This window comes from Chiloscyllium plagiosum, unplaced genomic scaffold (genome assembly GCF_037043375.1).
Source record: "Chiloscyllium plagiosum isolate Xiang-an unplaced genomic scaffold, Cpla_swu_hap1 HiC_scaffold_21, whole genome shotgun sequence".
In the NCBI taxonomy this organism is placed as follows: Eukaryota; Metazoa; Chordata; class Chondrichthyes; order Orectolobiformes; family Hemiscylliidae; genus Chiloscyllium; species Chiloscyllium plagiosum.
In genome coordinates, this window is record NW_028270159.1 from 52,557,416 (window position 1) to 52,572,767 (window position 15,352).

The 15,352-nt window shown below is 44.2% G+C and overlaps 1 protein-coding gene across 4 annotated transcripts in view; it reads left to right on the forward strand.

Annotated features, from left to right (window-relative positions):
* The first annotated feature begins 389 nt into the window (after positions 1 to 389).
* Positions 390 to 15,352, forward strand: part of alad (aminolevulinate dehydratase) — a 33,095-nt gene continuing 18,132 nt past the window's right edge. The window contains exons 1-3 of one of the 4 annotated variants that reach the window (XM_043719826.2): positions 390 to 409; positions 9,088 to 9,231; positions 9,438 to 9,488. In XM_043719826.2, coding sequence (XP_043575761.1) covers positions 9,119 to 9,231; positions 9,438 to 9,488 — 164 coding nt within the window. In that variant the 5' untranslated portion in view covers positions 390 to 409; positions 9,088 to 9,118. Of the gene's footprint in view, positions 410 to 559; positions 704 to 6,429; positions 6,758 to 8,512; positions 8,807 to 9,087; positions 9,232 to 9,437; positions 9,489 to 15,352 lie in introns of those variants that run through there. The other 3 variants (XM_043719825.2, XM_087998569.1, XM_043719827.2) reach the window with 3 other exon arrangements.

The window sequence follows — 15,352 nt, forward strand, 5'->3', positions numbered from 1 at the left end:
TTCCTCCCACAGTCACAAAGATGTGCAGGTCAGGTGAATTGGCCATGCTAAATTGCCCGTAGTGTTAGGTAAGGGGTAAATGTAGGGGTATGGGTGGGTTGCGCTTCGTTGGGGCGGTGTGGACTTGTTGGGCCGAAGGGCCTGTTTCCACACTGTAAGTAATCTAATCTAATCTAAAAAAAAATCATCAGGACATTTGAAACTTCACTTTAGATTTAACTCCCTGGCTCCACCCCTCCTGGGGCCTCACGTTACCTGATTGGTTGGGCTCCTGACCAGCGGGTTGCAGGGAGCCAATCAGCGACGCTTCAGGTCGGCGCGCTCGCCCATTCACAAAAGCGAGGGGTCTGGAGGCGGGGCGTGTCCGACATTCCTTCCGGGTTGTGGCAGACCGGAAGAGGCAGTGAAGGTGAGAGAGAGAGTGTGTGTGAGACCTGAATACTAAGAGATTTAATAATAATTGTGAACGAATGATGTCGGCGATACCGTCACCAATGGCAGTCCATGCGCTGCTGTAACCAAGTGCAGGAGCCAATGGGGAGCTGGTTTCAGGGCCTGTCACCAGCTGGAGTCACCAATAGAGGAAGAACTTCAAAAATAGTGTAGATGCTGGAAAAGTGAGAGAGAGCTGTAGAGACTCAGCAGGTCTGGCAGCATCTGTTGGGAAGGTACAGTGAACATTTCAGGGTAGAGTTGATGAAAGGTATGGTAAACATTTCCTCTTCAGTAGGTACATACTGGTGAATGTAGGGAGATAACCTGATTGGTTGGATATTAACCAATAATGGCTGCAGAGACTGGAAGTACAGGTGCCAATAGGGAGTTGAGCAGAGAGAGACTGTGACTAACCACTAACCAATAGGTACTTGGGTACACAGATTATAACTGAAGGAACCAATAGGGATCAGGGAATTGAGACTGTAAACTAACAGTAGGAAATAATAGGGATAAAAACAGAAATTGCTGGAAAGGCTCAGAGGATCTGGCTGTATCTATGGAGAGAAATCAGAGTTAACGTTTTGAGTTCGATGGCCCTTCCTCAGGACACAACACAGCCAAGAGGAAGGGTCATTAGAGCTGCAATGGTGCTGCCAGACCTGCTGAGCTTTTCCAGCAATTTCTGTTTTGTTTCTGATTTCCAGCATGCACAGTTCTTTTGATTTTTGTTTACAAAATAATGGGGAGCTGGGTCCTGAGACTGTAGCTCCAGTAAACAACAGGGACTTGGGTACACAGACTGTAAGCTGAAAAATGTGTTGCTGGAAAAGCGCAGCAGGTCAGGCAGCATCCCAAGGAGCAGGAGATTCGACATTTCGGGCGTAAGCCCTTCTTCAGCCAGAAACGTCGATTCTCCTGCTCCTTGGATGCTGCCTGACCTGCTGTGCTTTTCCAGCAACACATTTTTCAGCTCTGATCTCCAGCATCTGCAGTCCTCACTTTCTCCTACACAGACTGTAACTTCAGTAAGCAATAGGGGCTGGCTACAGATACTGTAGCCACAGGAACCAATAGGGGACAGGAAACACAGATTTTCCCTACCTACAGTAACCACCAAGAATCTGTAAAAGAGACTGTAACTATCTCCACCAAACAAATAGGAATTGGGTGAACTGACTGTAACCACCTACGGGTAGGTATAAGGAACTACCTGCACTAATTAATTGGGAACTGGACAGAGAGACTGTAACTACAGAAACCAACATAGAACTGGGTATAGAGACTGTATCTAACCACAGGAACCAATAGGGAAATAATAACAAAATACTGTGCTGGAAATCTGAAGAAAAACAGAAATTGCTGGAGAAACTCAGTGGGTCTAGCACCATCTCTGCTGAGAACACAGAGTTAATGTTTTAAAGCCAGGATGACGTTTTTGGAACAAATACTGCCTGAATGAGCTGGGAGCTGGGGACAGAAACTGAACTGTGAGACTGTGTCATGCTCCAGGTACTGAGACCACGCTGGACCACCTGTTCTTTGTGAGAGATTTATGCAAAAAAAAATCACCTTGGACCACAAGTCCATCAGACTGTGTTCAGTAGTAATTTTGTCTTTTAAGCTGTGTGTGCATAGTCACTGCAACATTCCATGCATGGCAATCGGTGTGCCAATGTGGGTCTCCACGTTGACTTCTGGTTAAAAATAAAAGTGGATACACTGGTCAGCATGTGACGTCATTCAGGCTCGACAAGCAAAAGCAGGACATTGATCCCCAAACAGACTGTCAAAGACACTTGGCTGAATGGCTCACCTCCAGAATTTACAGAAATGCACAAAGACTTTTCTTATTGGAAAAAATATACTTTATTCATATTAACTCTTTATGTACATACACAGGAACCAAAGCAGTTCTGTATAACCTCTGAATATCAAGAAAAATCAACGTTGGAATTTGACATGTTACAAAAACCAAAGGCTTTTTCTCTTCATGCAGGATACTGTTTATGTTCATTTTGAGACAAAGAGAGGATCTGAAAACCTGTACTTTGTACAGTTGTACTTTGGCAGAAAGATCTTTGATGGTGGTCTTTCCCCATTGCAGACTTGGAGGCAGCTGCCCCAAGCTTTAGTGCGTCCCTCAGCATGTAGTCTTGGATCTTCGAATGTGCCAGTCTACAACATTCGGTCAAGGTCACCCCCTTGTTCTGGAAGACCAACAAGTTTCAGGCCGACCAAAGAGAGTCTTTCACCGAGTTGATGTTTCTTCAGGTGCAGTCATGTTTGTCTCAGTGTGCATCCTGGGGAACAGCCCATAGAGCATAGAGTCCTCCGTCGCAGAGCTGCTCGGGATGAAGCTCGACAAAAATCAGTGCATCTTCCTCCAGACTTCCTTTCCAAAGGTACATTCCAGAAGGAGATGCATGAGAATCACTACTCCCTCACAGCTGCTTCAAGGGCAGTGCAGTGGCACAGTGAGTCTGTTCGTACGTGAAGAATCTCACAGGTAGTGAGATCTCACCACCAGCCAAGCAAATCTTGGTGCTTGTTGAAACGTCCTGATGATGAGACATTCTGCTAAATGATTTTAACATTTTGCTCAGGGAACTACCCTCTCCTTTTCCCACAGGGTCTCAAGGATGCTACATGCTGACCACGTCTTGATGGACTAATGCTCAAACGGGTTTATCTTTGCAAATTTCTCTCTGAAGGACAAGTACTATGGAACGGTCCAACTATTTGGAGTGTTCTGTGGCAGTGAGGCCAGTCCCATCCTTCATAACACAGGACAGATAGAGCCTCAGTATGTAGTGATGTTTGTTTGTGTACACAAAGTATCTGTGTCTACGCACAGCTGGATGCAGCCGTGCACAAAGGTGGCCATCCGGATGGGGGTGGCGTTTACGTTTTCCCCCCTGCCAAACCCATCCAGAGCTTTGTACATGGTATCCCTGCAGACATGGTCCATCATAGACCTCCAGATGAAGTGGAAACTTCCTCGAGTGACGGCAATAATGCAGGTTCAGGGAATGGGCCTGACAACACAAACAAGGCAGGAGAGAGTAGGCAGCCTACCTGACTCCAGATCTGGTTGGAAAGCTTTCTGATTCCCACCTTTTGAGACACCTTCAAGCAGACACCTTCTGCTGCTTGGAGCCTGCAGCAATCCAGAAGGATTCTCCTTAACAAGAGAGTCTGATCGACTGGTATTCCTTCCTCTGCCGCCTTCATTGACTGTGTACCAGACACCCTGGACTGGGGCTCAGATGATCACAGTAGTCATAGCTCTGATTGGCTGTACGCTGATTGGGGGTTAGTCCGAAGCCAGCATAATGGTCCATCAGCAATAGCTCCGATGTCCACTCACGATCCAGCGATGATCTCAAAATCCTCTGATTACCTGCAACTTGGAACTTCTTGTCAGATCCTTCCTGCATGTTGGGAATCTTTCCTTGCCCATACTTTGCCCTCAAAGTGATTGTGGTGTGGAAGGTGTGCCTTTGAAAAGAAGAGCTGGAGAGAGATGCAGTATTTTGGTGGAGGTTCATCCAAAGTAGCTCCGTGAGGCTTTTCCTTGGGCACACACAGACAAACATCAATTGCTGATGGAGAACAACCAATGCAGTGAAAGATTCTCTGTGGTCTGTCTGAAACTTGCTGATCTTCCAGTTCAAGGAGTTGTCCTCACTGGAGTTTTGCAGACTGACACATTCCAAGGTCCAGCAGTACGTGCTGATGCCTGTACTAAGTCTGGAGGCCGCCACTACAGAGGTCCAATGGTGAAAGGTCACTACCTGGCACTTTACAGCCTTGTATATCGAAGTGCCGGAAACCATCCCTGATCCCAACCCTCAGGCTGTGTAAATTTACAAAGAATTTACAATGTAAATCAAGAGTGTTGAAAATGTATTGATGCACCTCAGTGGAACATCTTGTACTGAGGAACATTTTATAGCTATTGTACTTTCTGTAAGTTCTAATTTGAATTGTTCTGTCCTCAGGCTGGGGAACATACTTTATAGAGCCATTACAATCATATAATGAGTGGAACCAATAGATTTTCCCCGTAAATTCTGTAATATTTAAGCCACATATTACACATTTTGTAAACAAGATATATTTTTGAAAAAATGAATAATAGCAGGGAGCAGGTACAGTGAGTGTAACTATACTCAAGAACTTCTTATCTGCTGGGTGCAATGACCATTTTTCCATTTTACCAATCTTGTAGGTTTGAAGACTGGTAACAGAGCTCCTGGGATCTGTGCTTGGATATGGTCCCAGAGACTGTCTGATTATAGGCCAAATGGTGCAGCCCTATAAATTAAATCTGTAACGAAAACTGTTCTTTATGAAGAATGAAACTATGCAATTCTTTAAAATAATTCAGATCTGGCAGCATTTGTAGAGAAAAAGAAGTGGAGTTAACATTTTGAATCCAGAGACTCTTCGTCAGAACACTTCAAAACATTAGTATAACTCTGTTTCTCTCTCTACAGATGCAACCTACTGAGCTTCTCCGGCACTTCTTTTTTTTTTGTTTCAGATTTCCAGCATCAGCAATTCTTTGTTTTAACCTTAAAATAATTGCCTGGGCTGTGACTGTGACATTGGGCCGTGACTGTGACATTGTCATAGCTGCATGTAAAAGAAACCTTGCTGTCAGATTTGTCTGATGCTGGCAAAGTCAAACTCATTGCTCATCCCCACGTATGATTTTCTTTCCGATTGAGTATCTTGCTGGATGGAAGAAATGTATTAACTAGTTTGGTTAGGCCAGACTGAGTGAAACGTAGCAGGTGCCCTTCCCTCTATTTCGCTTTTTGACAAAAAAATTGAAAGCCTGTAATTTTTCAAGCATTTGTTTTTAGAATCTCAGAATCCCTATGATGTGGAAAGAGACAACAGCCCATCAAGTCTGTACCTAGACCCCTACCCTAACTCTGCAACCCCACATTTCCAATGGCTAATCCACCTAACTATGGGGCAATTTAGTATGGCCAATCCACCTAATCTGCACACAGATCATAGTCATACAGCACAGAAACAGACCGTTCATGCCGACCATAATTCCAAACTACCTGCTCCTAGCCCACATCCCTCCAAACCTTTCCTATTTGTTTATCTATCCAAATGTCTTTTAAATATTGTAATTATATACGCATCCACCCTCTGTGTAAGAAACAAAATTGCCTCTCGTGTCTTCAGGTTGCCTCTCAATCAGTGAAAAAAGTCCTAGCCTATCCAGCCTTTCTTTATAACTCAAATCTTCCACACCCAGCCACATCCTGGTAAATCAATTCTGAGCCCTCTCCAGTTTAATAATATCCTTCCTACAACTGGGCAACCAGAACAGGACACAACATTCCAGAAGAGGCCTCACCAATGTCCTGTACAAGCTCAATATGACTTCCCAACTCCTATGGTCAAAGCACTGAGTAATGAAGGCAAGCATGCTAAACACCCTTCTAACCACCCCGTCTATATGTGACACAAACTTCAAACATTTATGTATCTGCACCTCTAGGTCCCTCTGTTCTACAACACTACCCAAGGTCCTACCACTAATTGGATAAACCCTACCCTTGTTTGTTCTACCAAAATGTAATACCTTCCATTTATCCAGGTTGAACTCCATCTCCCATTTTTCAGCCCATTGACCCATTTGATCAAGATCCTTTTGTAATCTTAGAAAACCTTCTTCACTGTCTACAATGTTACCCATTTTGGTTCGTCTGCAAACTTACTAACATCAAACTTCTATATTCCCATCCAAATCCATTATATAAATGGATGTAAGTTTGCTCGCTGAGCTGGAAGTTTGTTTTCGGACATTTTGTCACCATACTAGGTTACATCATCAGTGAGCCTTTGATGAAGCACTGGTGTTATGTCCTGCTGTCTATTTATGTGTTTGGGTTTCTTAGGGTGAGTGATATCATTTCTGGGTTTTTTTTCTCAGAGGATGGTAGATGGGGTCCATATCAATGTGTTTATTGATGGAATTTCGGTTAGAATGCCATGCTTCTAGGAATTCTCGTACGTTTCCCTGTTTGGCTTATCCTAAGATGGATGTGTTGTCCAGTCAAAGTGATGTCCTTCTTCGACCAAATTAGAGGAAAACTACAACACCATCAACAATATCCTGACAGGCAGAAAATTCACAAAAGAGGACGAGAATTACAACAAACTCCCATTCCTAGATGTCATAGCAGTGCGAACAGTCAATGGGGAACTTTAAACAAGCGTCTACAGGAAAACAACACATGGACCATCTGCTAAACTACAGAAGCAATCATCCCAACACCCACAAACAGAGGTGCATCAGGACATTATTTCAACCAGCCACAACACACTGCAGTACTGAGGAACTACGAAGAGCAGATGAAAAATATCAATACAGCATATGCAAGAAGTACAGATACCCAATAAACACAGTCCGCCGATTTATCAACAACAAACCTAAACAAGCAGATACAACACACCCAGAAACTCTAACCACATTACCTTACATCAAAGACATCTCTGAAGTGACTTCCAGGCTACTTAGACTTCTTGGCATCATGGTAGCCCACAAACCTACCAACACACTTAAACTGTGTCTAATGAACCTAAAAGATCCTATACAGGTGCACAATCCTTTATCCGAAATGCTCGGGACCAGCTGGTTTTTGTAATTCAGAATTTTTGAATTTCAGAATAAATGACACTTTGATGGTGAAACTTTGAAGAAGTCTAACCAGAGGAGCAGACTCACTGAATAAAACAGGCCTTGAGACAGAATTGAGGCCTGCCAGTGCTGAGCCACGTGCCTCCGCATTGCATCTGAGTGACTCCGCATTGAGTGAGTTAACTGTTTACACGCCAAACAACCTAGTTGATGAGAAAAAAACTTTGCAAAAAAACCTTTGGACTTTGAAGCTTTTTGGATTTTGGGATTTCTGATAAAGGGTTGTCTACCTGTACAAACAACCAGCAAAACAAATGTCATTCACAAAATACCATACAAGTATTGTATCAAACACTACATTGGACAAACAGGCAGAAAGTTAGCCACCAGGATACATGAGCATCAACTAGCCACGAAAAGACATAACCCACTATCACTAGTAACCTTACATACAGGCGAAGGAGGATATTTAGGGCGGCACAGTGGCTCAGTGGTTAGTACTGCTGCCTCACAGCACCAGGGTCCCAGGTTTGATTCCAGCCTTGGGTGACTGTCTGTGTGGAGTTTGCACATTCTCCCCGTGTCTGCGTGGGTTTCCTCCGGGTGCTCCGGTTTCCTCCCACAGTCCAAAGATGTGCAGGGCAGGTGAATTGGCCATACTAAATTGCCCATAGTGTTAGATGCATCATTCAAAAGCGAAATGTGTCTGGATGGGTTGCTCTTTGGAGGGTCTATGTGGACTGGTTGGGTCGAAGGGCCTGTTTCCACACTGTAGGGAATCTAATCACTTTTACTGGGACAACACATCCATTGCAGGACAAAGTAAACAGACATGCACGAGAATTCCTTGAAGCATGGTATTCCAACTCGAACTCCATCAAGAAACACATCGATTTGGACCCCATCTACCCATCCTCTGAGAAAGAAAAAACAGAAATGATATCACCCAGACACATAAATAGAAACCAGGACATAACACCAGCACTTCATCGGAGGCTCATGATGATGTTACCTCCTGTGGTGACAAAATGTCTGAAAACGAACCTTCCAGCTCAGCGAGCAAACCTACATCCAGAACTTCAACCTCAGCTACAAATCTTCTCAAAAATTGCTAACATTTATGTAACTGATAGACAAAAGAGGACCTAGAACCGATCCCTGTGGCACACCACTGGTCACAGTACTCCAATCCGAAAACTGACCCTCCAGTATTACTCTGTCTCCTGTCATTAAGCCAATTATGTATCTTTGTGACTGTGGGAGGAAACTGGAGTGTTCAGAGTAAACCTATGCAGACATGGGGCAAACATGCAAACTCCACGCAGAAAATCACCCAAGGCTGGAATTGAAGCTGGGTCCCTGGCGCTTTGAGGCAGCAGCACTAACCACTGAGCCATTGTAAATTGGTCAAGATCCTTAACATTTCCTTGGAATCTGGTGATTCCAGAAGTTGCGGTGGTTGAAAGCAGAGAGTTAATGGCATCATTCAGGATTTTTATCTGACAAGTCTGGCTCAGTGCAAACTCCTCTGGGACGTGGGTGTCTAACTTCAAGGGAATAATGGCTCTGCTGTTGGAGAGGTCTGTGCACGTCCATGACAACATGATAAAGAGTGGAACAACATTCTGAGCTGGTCTCTGAAAAGAAGCGCCCTCAAGTAATGAGCCATGAATTGGACCTTGTCAGCATTAGTTAGATGTGAGCAAGGATTATGTTTTTAGGTTACAATCCTGATCCTGTTTAGTTGCAGTTGAGCTGGAAATGTCTGGCAGAGGAGAAATAGTGGGAGTGGCACATAATGCAGGGTGGGGTGAAGTGATGGCATTCCTGATTGGGGGAGTGCTTTTTGTTGAGGAACTTAAAGACCTCCCCTGGTGGATTTGAGATTCTCAGATCTGAATGCCCCTCCTTCCAGTGTGACTGTGTGCTCTGCCTGTCTCTTGTTTGCTGACTTTTTATTGTGGTTTCCTTATTTCTAGATTTCTGAGTTTCCTGCCAAGCACGAGGACGATGCAGACCGAATCCCTCTTACACAGTGGTTACTCACATCCTCTGCTCCGTGCCTGGCAGACCTGCGCTTCCACCTTCAATGCAAACAATCTCATCTACCCCATCTTTGTAACGTAAGTGTGGGTGAGATCGCAAATTTTGTATAATTTAAAACAAAAGTGAGTTGTTGAAATATTCACAGGCAACCAGACCTGCTGCCTCGATCATAAATGGCTGCACCGAGATTGGCCTGAGTTTGAGGTCTGCTTAAACCAACGCCCAGGACACATGATAACTCTGTGACATTGTCCAACCAATCTTTACTGCCTTTCTGTTTCAGTGATGATGCCAATGCAGAGGAACCTATCGCCAGCCTCCCAGGACAGGCCAGGTAGGACGGATTCTTCTTTGGAGCGAGTGAGGAGGGAGGAGAGAGAATGGTGAGGGGAAATAGTGAGGAGAGTACAGTAAACAATATGGTCCTGATAGGCGTTCTCAATAATAAAGTAAAAATATTTAGAGGGTGGCACAGTGGCTCAGTGGTTAGCACTTCTGCCTCACAGCACCAGGGACCCATGTTCAATTCCATCCTCGGACAACTGTCTGTGTAGATTTCGAATGTTCTCCCTGTGTCTGTGTGGATTTCCTTCGAGTGCTCTGGTTCCCTCCTACAATCCACAGATGTGCAGGTTAGGTAGATTAGCCATGCTAAATTGCCCATAGTATCGAGGGATATGCAAGCTAGGTGGATTAACCATGCAAAATGCAGGGTTATAGGGATGGGGTAGGTCTGGGTGGGATGTTGTTTGGAGGGTCAGTGTGGACTCAGTGGGCTGAATGGCCTGCTTCCACACTGTATAGATTCTATGACAGGCTGCAATATCATCAGAATGTTGGAGGTTAAACATGTTTCCCTGAAAAAAGGTTAAAATAAACCACAGTTTTTGAGGAACTGTGTCTTAGGGATTTTCCTGAAATTTCCACCAGGATTCAGAGCATATTCACTGATTCCTCCTCTGCCAACAGGTTCCAGTTTAAATCGTGGAAGTGATTTATAACTGAGAGACAGTTTCAGGATGTTGGGCTTCCACTGTCCCAAGACAGACTTTCACTGAGCTAGGCCTGTCAGGGTCTAGGATCCTGAGGGATGGCTGTTAACCTGCTGCTTTCACCTACAGCAGTCTTCAGATTCCATGCAAAATGTGTTGGAAGACATTGTGTCTGTTCACACAGAATAAATCTCACTAACCCTTCTCTCACACGCTCTCACTTAAATCCCCTCTTTCCCTGAGACCCTTCCTCTGTTATGTCTCCAATATCCCCCTTTCTGAAACCCTTGCTGTCATACACACCTGTCACACCCCATTTCGCTGTCCCTTCTCTTTCAGCTTCCCTCACTCTTGCCAGACCCTCCCTCACCACACTCTTATGCCATTTTTCTCTATCTATTTCTCCTTCTCTGCCTCTTTTTATCTCTCTCTCTCTGTCTCCATCCTCCCTGTCACCTCTATTCTCTCTTTTTCTGTCTGCCTCAGCTTTTCACCATATACTTTCTCATACATGAGATGTGGTTTAATCTGAGGCTTTAGAGAGTTGAAGCAAAGTCTTTTATGTTCCACCTTTCGAGATATAAAGATTTATAATTCATTAACTGTTTCAGATATGTTTTCTGAGGTACATACAACTTGATTATTTTACAGAAGTCAGTGAGAAATGGGTTTTGTGTTTTTGCTGTGGAAGTGGTTCATGGCTTATTCATATAATGTATGCAATACTGTCCAGTGAGCTTGTTAAGATAACAGCAAAAGCCTATCAGGAATGGGACACATGGTGTCGTAACAGTCTTGTTATCAATCAATGAATTGTATGAGGCTGTCCCAGTGGGCGACTCTGTGGGAGCTGATATATCTTTACTGTGTGGTCCCCGTGCTCTTGTGTGTGTGGCTGTCTGCAGATAGATGTGGGCAGTGAGATAGCAGAGCTCCCTGTCAGTTTCAGTAACCTTGGAGCAGGGCAGCCCTATCCTGATCTCCAGAACCTGATTTTTGGAGTGACGTGTGCTCCTGATATGACACTGCGTCTCCGCGAAGGGATATGACCAACCCAAGCCAGAGAGTAAACTGCTGCCAAAGCTGCAGATCAAAAGCAGCCTCTACTCTTGTGTTCAGTGTGAGCTGCGGGGTCTCTAGTAGTTCGATTAAGTTGGACCTAGTGACAAACTATTTCTGGATAGTTCATTGATCTGGATCCGCATTGAAATTTTCAACAAAATAAGCTCACTCTGGAAATATAGCTTGGATATTTTTACTGTTGCAAACTAAACTACAAAATAACTTTGGTTTTGCACACTCCTGGGTAATCTCCCCAGCCCCCTTAATCTGGGACCCACATCTTCACCAGCCCAGAGGCCCCCAGCCTTACTCTCCTTTTAGAACCCCATTTTGCAATCCTGGAAGAAGCTACCATTGTGCCAGCTCCCACCTCCATCTAACTTCTAATCTTGAACACTCCGCCACTCCCCTCCACAACTGTCCTCATCCAATTCACCTGGTGTCAAAAGCAGATTGAGCAAAACTGGCCATAAGGGTGCTCAGCGAATTACTTCAAGAACAGCTTGCTCCTCCTTGGGTTGAGGGGTGAGTGTACATGGTAATCTCGCAGGCCATTACTGATAGCTTGTGCTGGGAATGGGTGAATAGAGTTTGATGTGGACTCTATAGCATATTGTTGGGGCAGAGTAAATAAGTCTTACTTGACAGTGCCTATGCTGACAATGGCTCAATGACATGAGGTTTCCTTTCTCAGAAAGGTGATTCCTCCCATCGATAAATAAAAATCCCTGAGGGAGTTGTTAATTTACAAAGTTCTACAGACTATTTCAGGCTTTGTGGAAAAAAAAAGGAGCTTTGATTCTCGTTCACTTGTTGTGGTGTGATTGGTGTCAGTGCATGCTGTAGAATTCCTATTGGTGAGAGTTTCTGGAATTTTTCTGTTTACCATCTCACTCTGAGTGTGTAAATATTTGAAATAAAAGCATTTGGCTCCTGAACCTGCTGCACTATTCAATAAGGTCATGGTTAAATTTTCATCATTATTTGTTCATGGGATGTGGGCACCACTGGCTGGGCCAGCACTTAGAGTCATAGAGCACAGAAACAGACACTTCAGTCCAACGAGTCCATACTGAACATAATCCCAAACTAAACTTGTTTACCTACTATTGGCCCCTATCCCTCCAAACCCTGCATATTCATGTAATTATCTTCGTGTCTTTTAAACGTAGTAACTGTGCCTGCATCCACTATTCCCTCAGGAAGTTCATTCCACACGCGAACCACTCTCTGTGTAAAAAAACTACCCCGAGGTATTTTCTAAATCTCCCTCCTCTCACCTTAAAAATATGCACCCTACTCTTGAAAGCCCCCATCTTAGGAAAAAGACACCTACCATTAACCCTATCTATACCCTCCATGATATTATAAACTTCTGTAAGGTCACCACTTAACCTCCTCTGCTCCAGTGAAAGAAGTGCCAACCTATCCGGCCTTTCTTTGTAACTCAAAACTTCCATATCACCCCAGCAATAGCCTGGTAAGTCTCTTCTGTACCCTCTCTAGCTTAATAATATCCTTCCTATAACAGAGCAACCAGAACTTATTGACTATCCCGAATTGTCCTGAGAAAGGTGACATTGAGCTGCCTTCTCCAACTGCTAAATAGGAACATTGTGCCTCAATTCCACCTTCTCACCCAATCCCCACAACATTTGATTCCCTTGCAGCCCAGAAATTTCATGATCTTTGACCTGAGTTCACTCAACAATTAAGCAGCTACAGCTCTCTGAGGTAGAGAATTACAAACAGTTACAACTCTCTGAGTGAAGATATTTCTCCTCGTCCCAATGCTAAATGGCTGACCACTTACTCTGAGACTATCGCAGTGGCTGTAGGGGAAACAGCCTCTTGGCATCAATCCTGTCAAGCCCTCTACTATGTTACAGTGAGATTACCTACATTTTATTAAACCTCAAAGAGTGTAGGCCCATTTATTCAACCAGCATCTTCCAAATGCAGCTAGGTATCATCATTCATAACAGGACTGTGGTTGAACTCTATGAACTTCAGTGGTGCTTGAAAGCAGCCTATCGCCAACTGCTCCAGGACAATTAAAAATGGGCAACAGATCCATATCCCATGAATAAATAACACAAAATAATGGCATAGTGGTGATGTCACTCAACTAGTGTTCTGGAATCCTAGGCTAAGTTCTAGGGGGAAAAGGAAGAACTGCAGATGCTGGAAATCTGAAACAAACAGAAATTGCTACAAAAACTTGGCAGGTCTGACAGATGCTTCCAGACCTGCTGAGTTTCTCTAGCAATTTCTGTTAATGTACTAGGGACATGAGTTCAAACCCCACAACAGTTGATATACCATAGAGAAGGAAATCTGCTGTCCTTACCTAATCTGGCCTACATGTGACTGTGTACCTCAAGAAAAGTGATTGACTCTTAACTGCTCTCTGAAATGGCCAGGTAAGGTACTCAGTTCAAGGGCAATTAGGGGTGGGCAACCATTAATGCTCACCTTACATTATAACAGGAAAAAAGTCCCTCACTGTTTCAAATAACTTTATCGCCCTTTTTCTTCCTCCAAAAGTGAATAACCTCATATTTCCCCACATTATATTCCATATACCACATGTATAGGATATAAGAACTAGGAGCAGGAGTAGGTAGCCTACTCCGTCATGTGATACGAGCATGGATGATCACACTTTGGCCTCAACTCCACTTTCCTGCCCGCTCCCCATAATCCTTCAACCTATTACTGATTAAAAATATGTTTATCCTCTGCTTAAATTTACTCCGTGCCCTAGCATTTATCACGCTGTGGGGTAGGGAATTCCACAGAATCACAACCCTTTGAGAGAAGTGATTTCTCATTTCTATTTCAAATCTGCTACCCAGTATCCTAAAACTATGATCCCTTCTTCGAGATTGCCACATGTCAGGAAACATCCTCTCTACACCTACTTTGTCAGTCTCCCTTAGCGCTTTATATACCAAAAATAGGTCTCCTCTATTTTTCTGAACTCCAGAGAGTATTAGCCTAAATCATTCAATCTCTCTCCATAAGGCAAACCTCTAAGAGTCATACAGCACAGAAACAGTCCAACCCATCCACGCCAACAGGTTTCCCAAACTAAACTAGTCCCATTTACCTGCATTTGGCCCATATCCCTTTCCTATTCATACCTGTCCAAATGTCTTTTATATGTGATTATTGTATATGCATCTACCAGTTCTTCTGGCAGTTCATTCCATCTAGAACATAGAACATAGAAGAATACAGCGCAGTACAGGCCTTTTGGCCCTCGATGTTGCGCCGATCCAAGCCCACCTATACTAACCCACTATCCTCCATATACCTATCCAATGCCCGCTTAAATGCCCATAAAGAGGGAGAGTCCACCACTGCTACTGGCAGGGCATTCCATGAACTTACGACTCGCTGAGTGAAGAACCTACCCCTAACTTCAGTCCTATATCTACCCCCCCTTAATTTAAAGCTATGCCCCCTTTTAATACCCGACTCCATACGCGGGAAAAGGTTCACACTGTCAACCCTATCTAACCCCCTAATCATCTTGTACACCTCAATCAAGTCACCCCTAAACCTTCTTTTCTCTAATGAAAACAGCCCCAAGTGTCTCAGTCTTTCCTCATACGATCTTCCTACCATACCAGGCAACATCCTGGTAAACCTCCTCTGCACCCGTTCCAGTGCCTCCACATCCTTCCTATAGTATGGCGACCAAAACTGCACACAATACTCCAGATGCGGCCGCACCAGAGTCTTATACAACTGCATCATGACCTCAGGACTCCGGAACTCAATTCCTCTACCAATAAAAGCCAGTACGCCATATGCCTTCCTCACCGCACTATTTACCTGGGTGGCAACTTTCAGAGATCTGTGTACATGGACACCAAGATCCCTCTGCTCATCCACACTACCAAGTATCCGACCATTAGCCCAGTACCCCATCTTTTTGTTATTCTTCCCAAAGTGAATCACCTCACACTTAGCTACATTGAATTCCATTTGCCACCTTTCTGCCCAGCTCTGCAGCTTCTCTATATCCTGCTGTAACCTGCCACATCCTTCCTCACTGTCAACAACTCCTCCGACTTTTGTATCATCCGCAAACTTGCTCACCCAACCTTCTAACCCCTCTTCCAGGTCATTTATA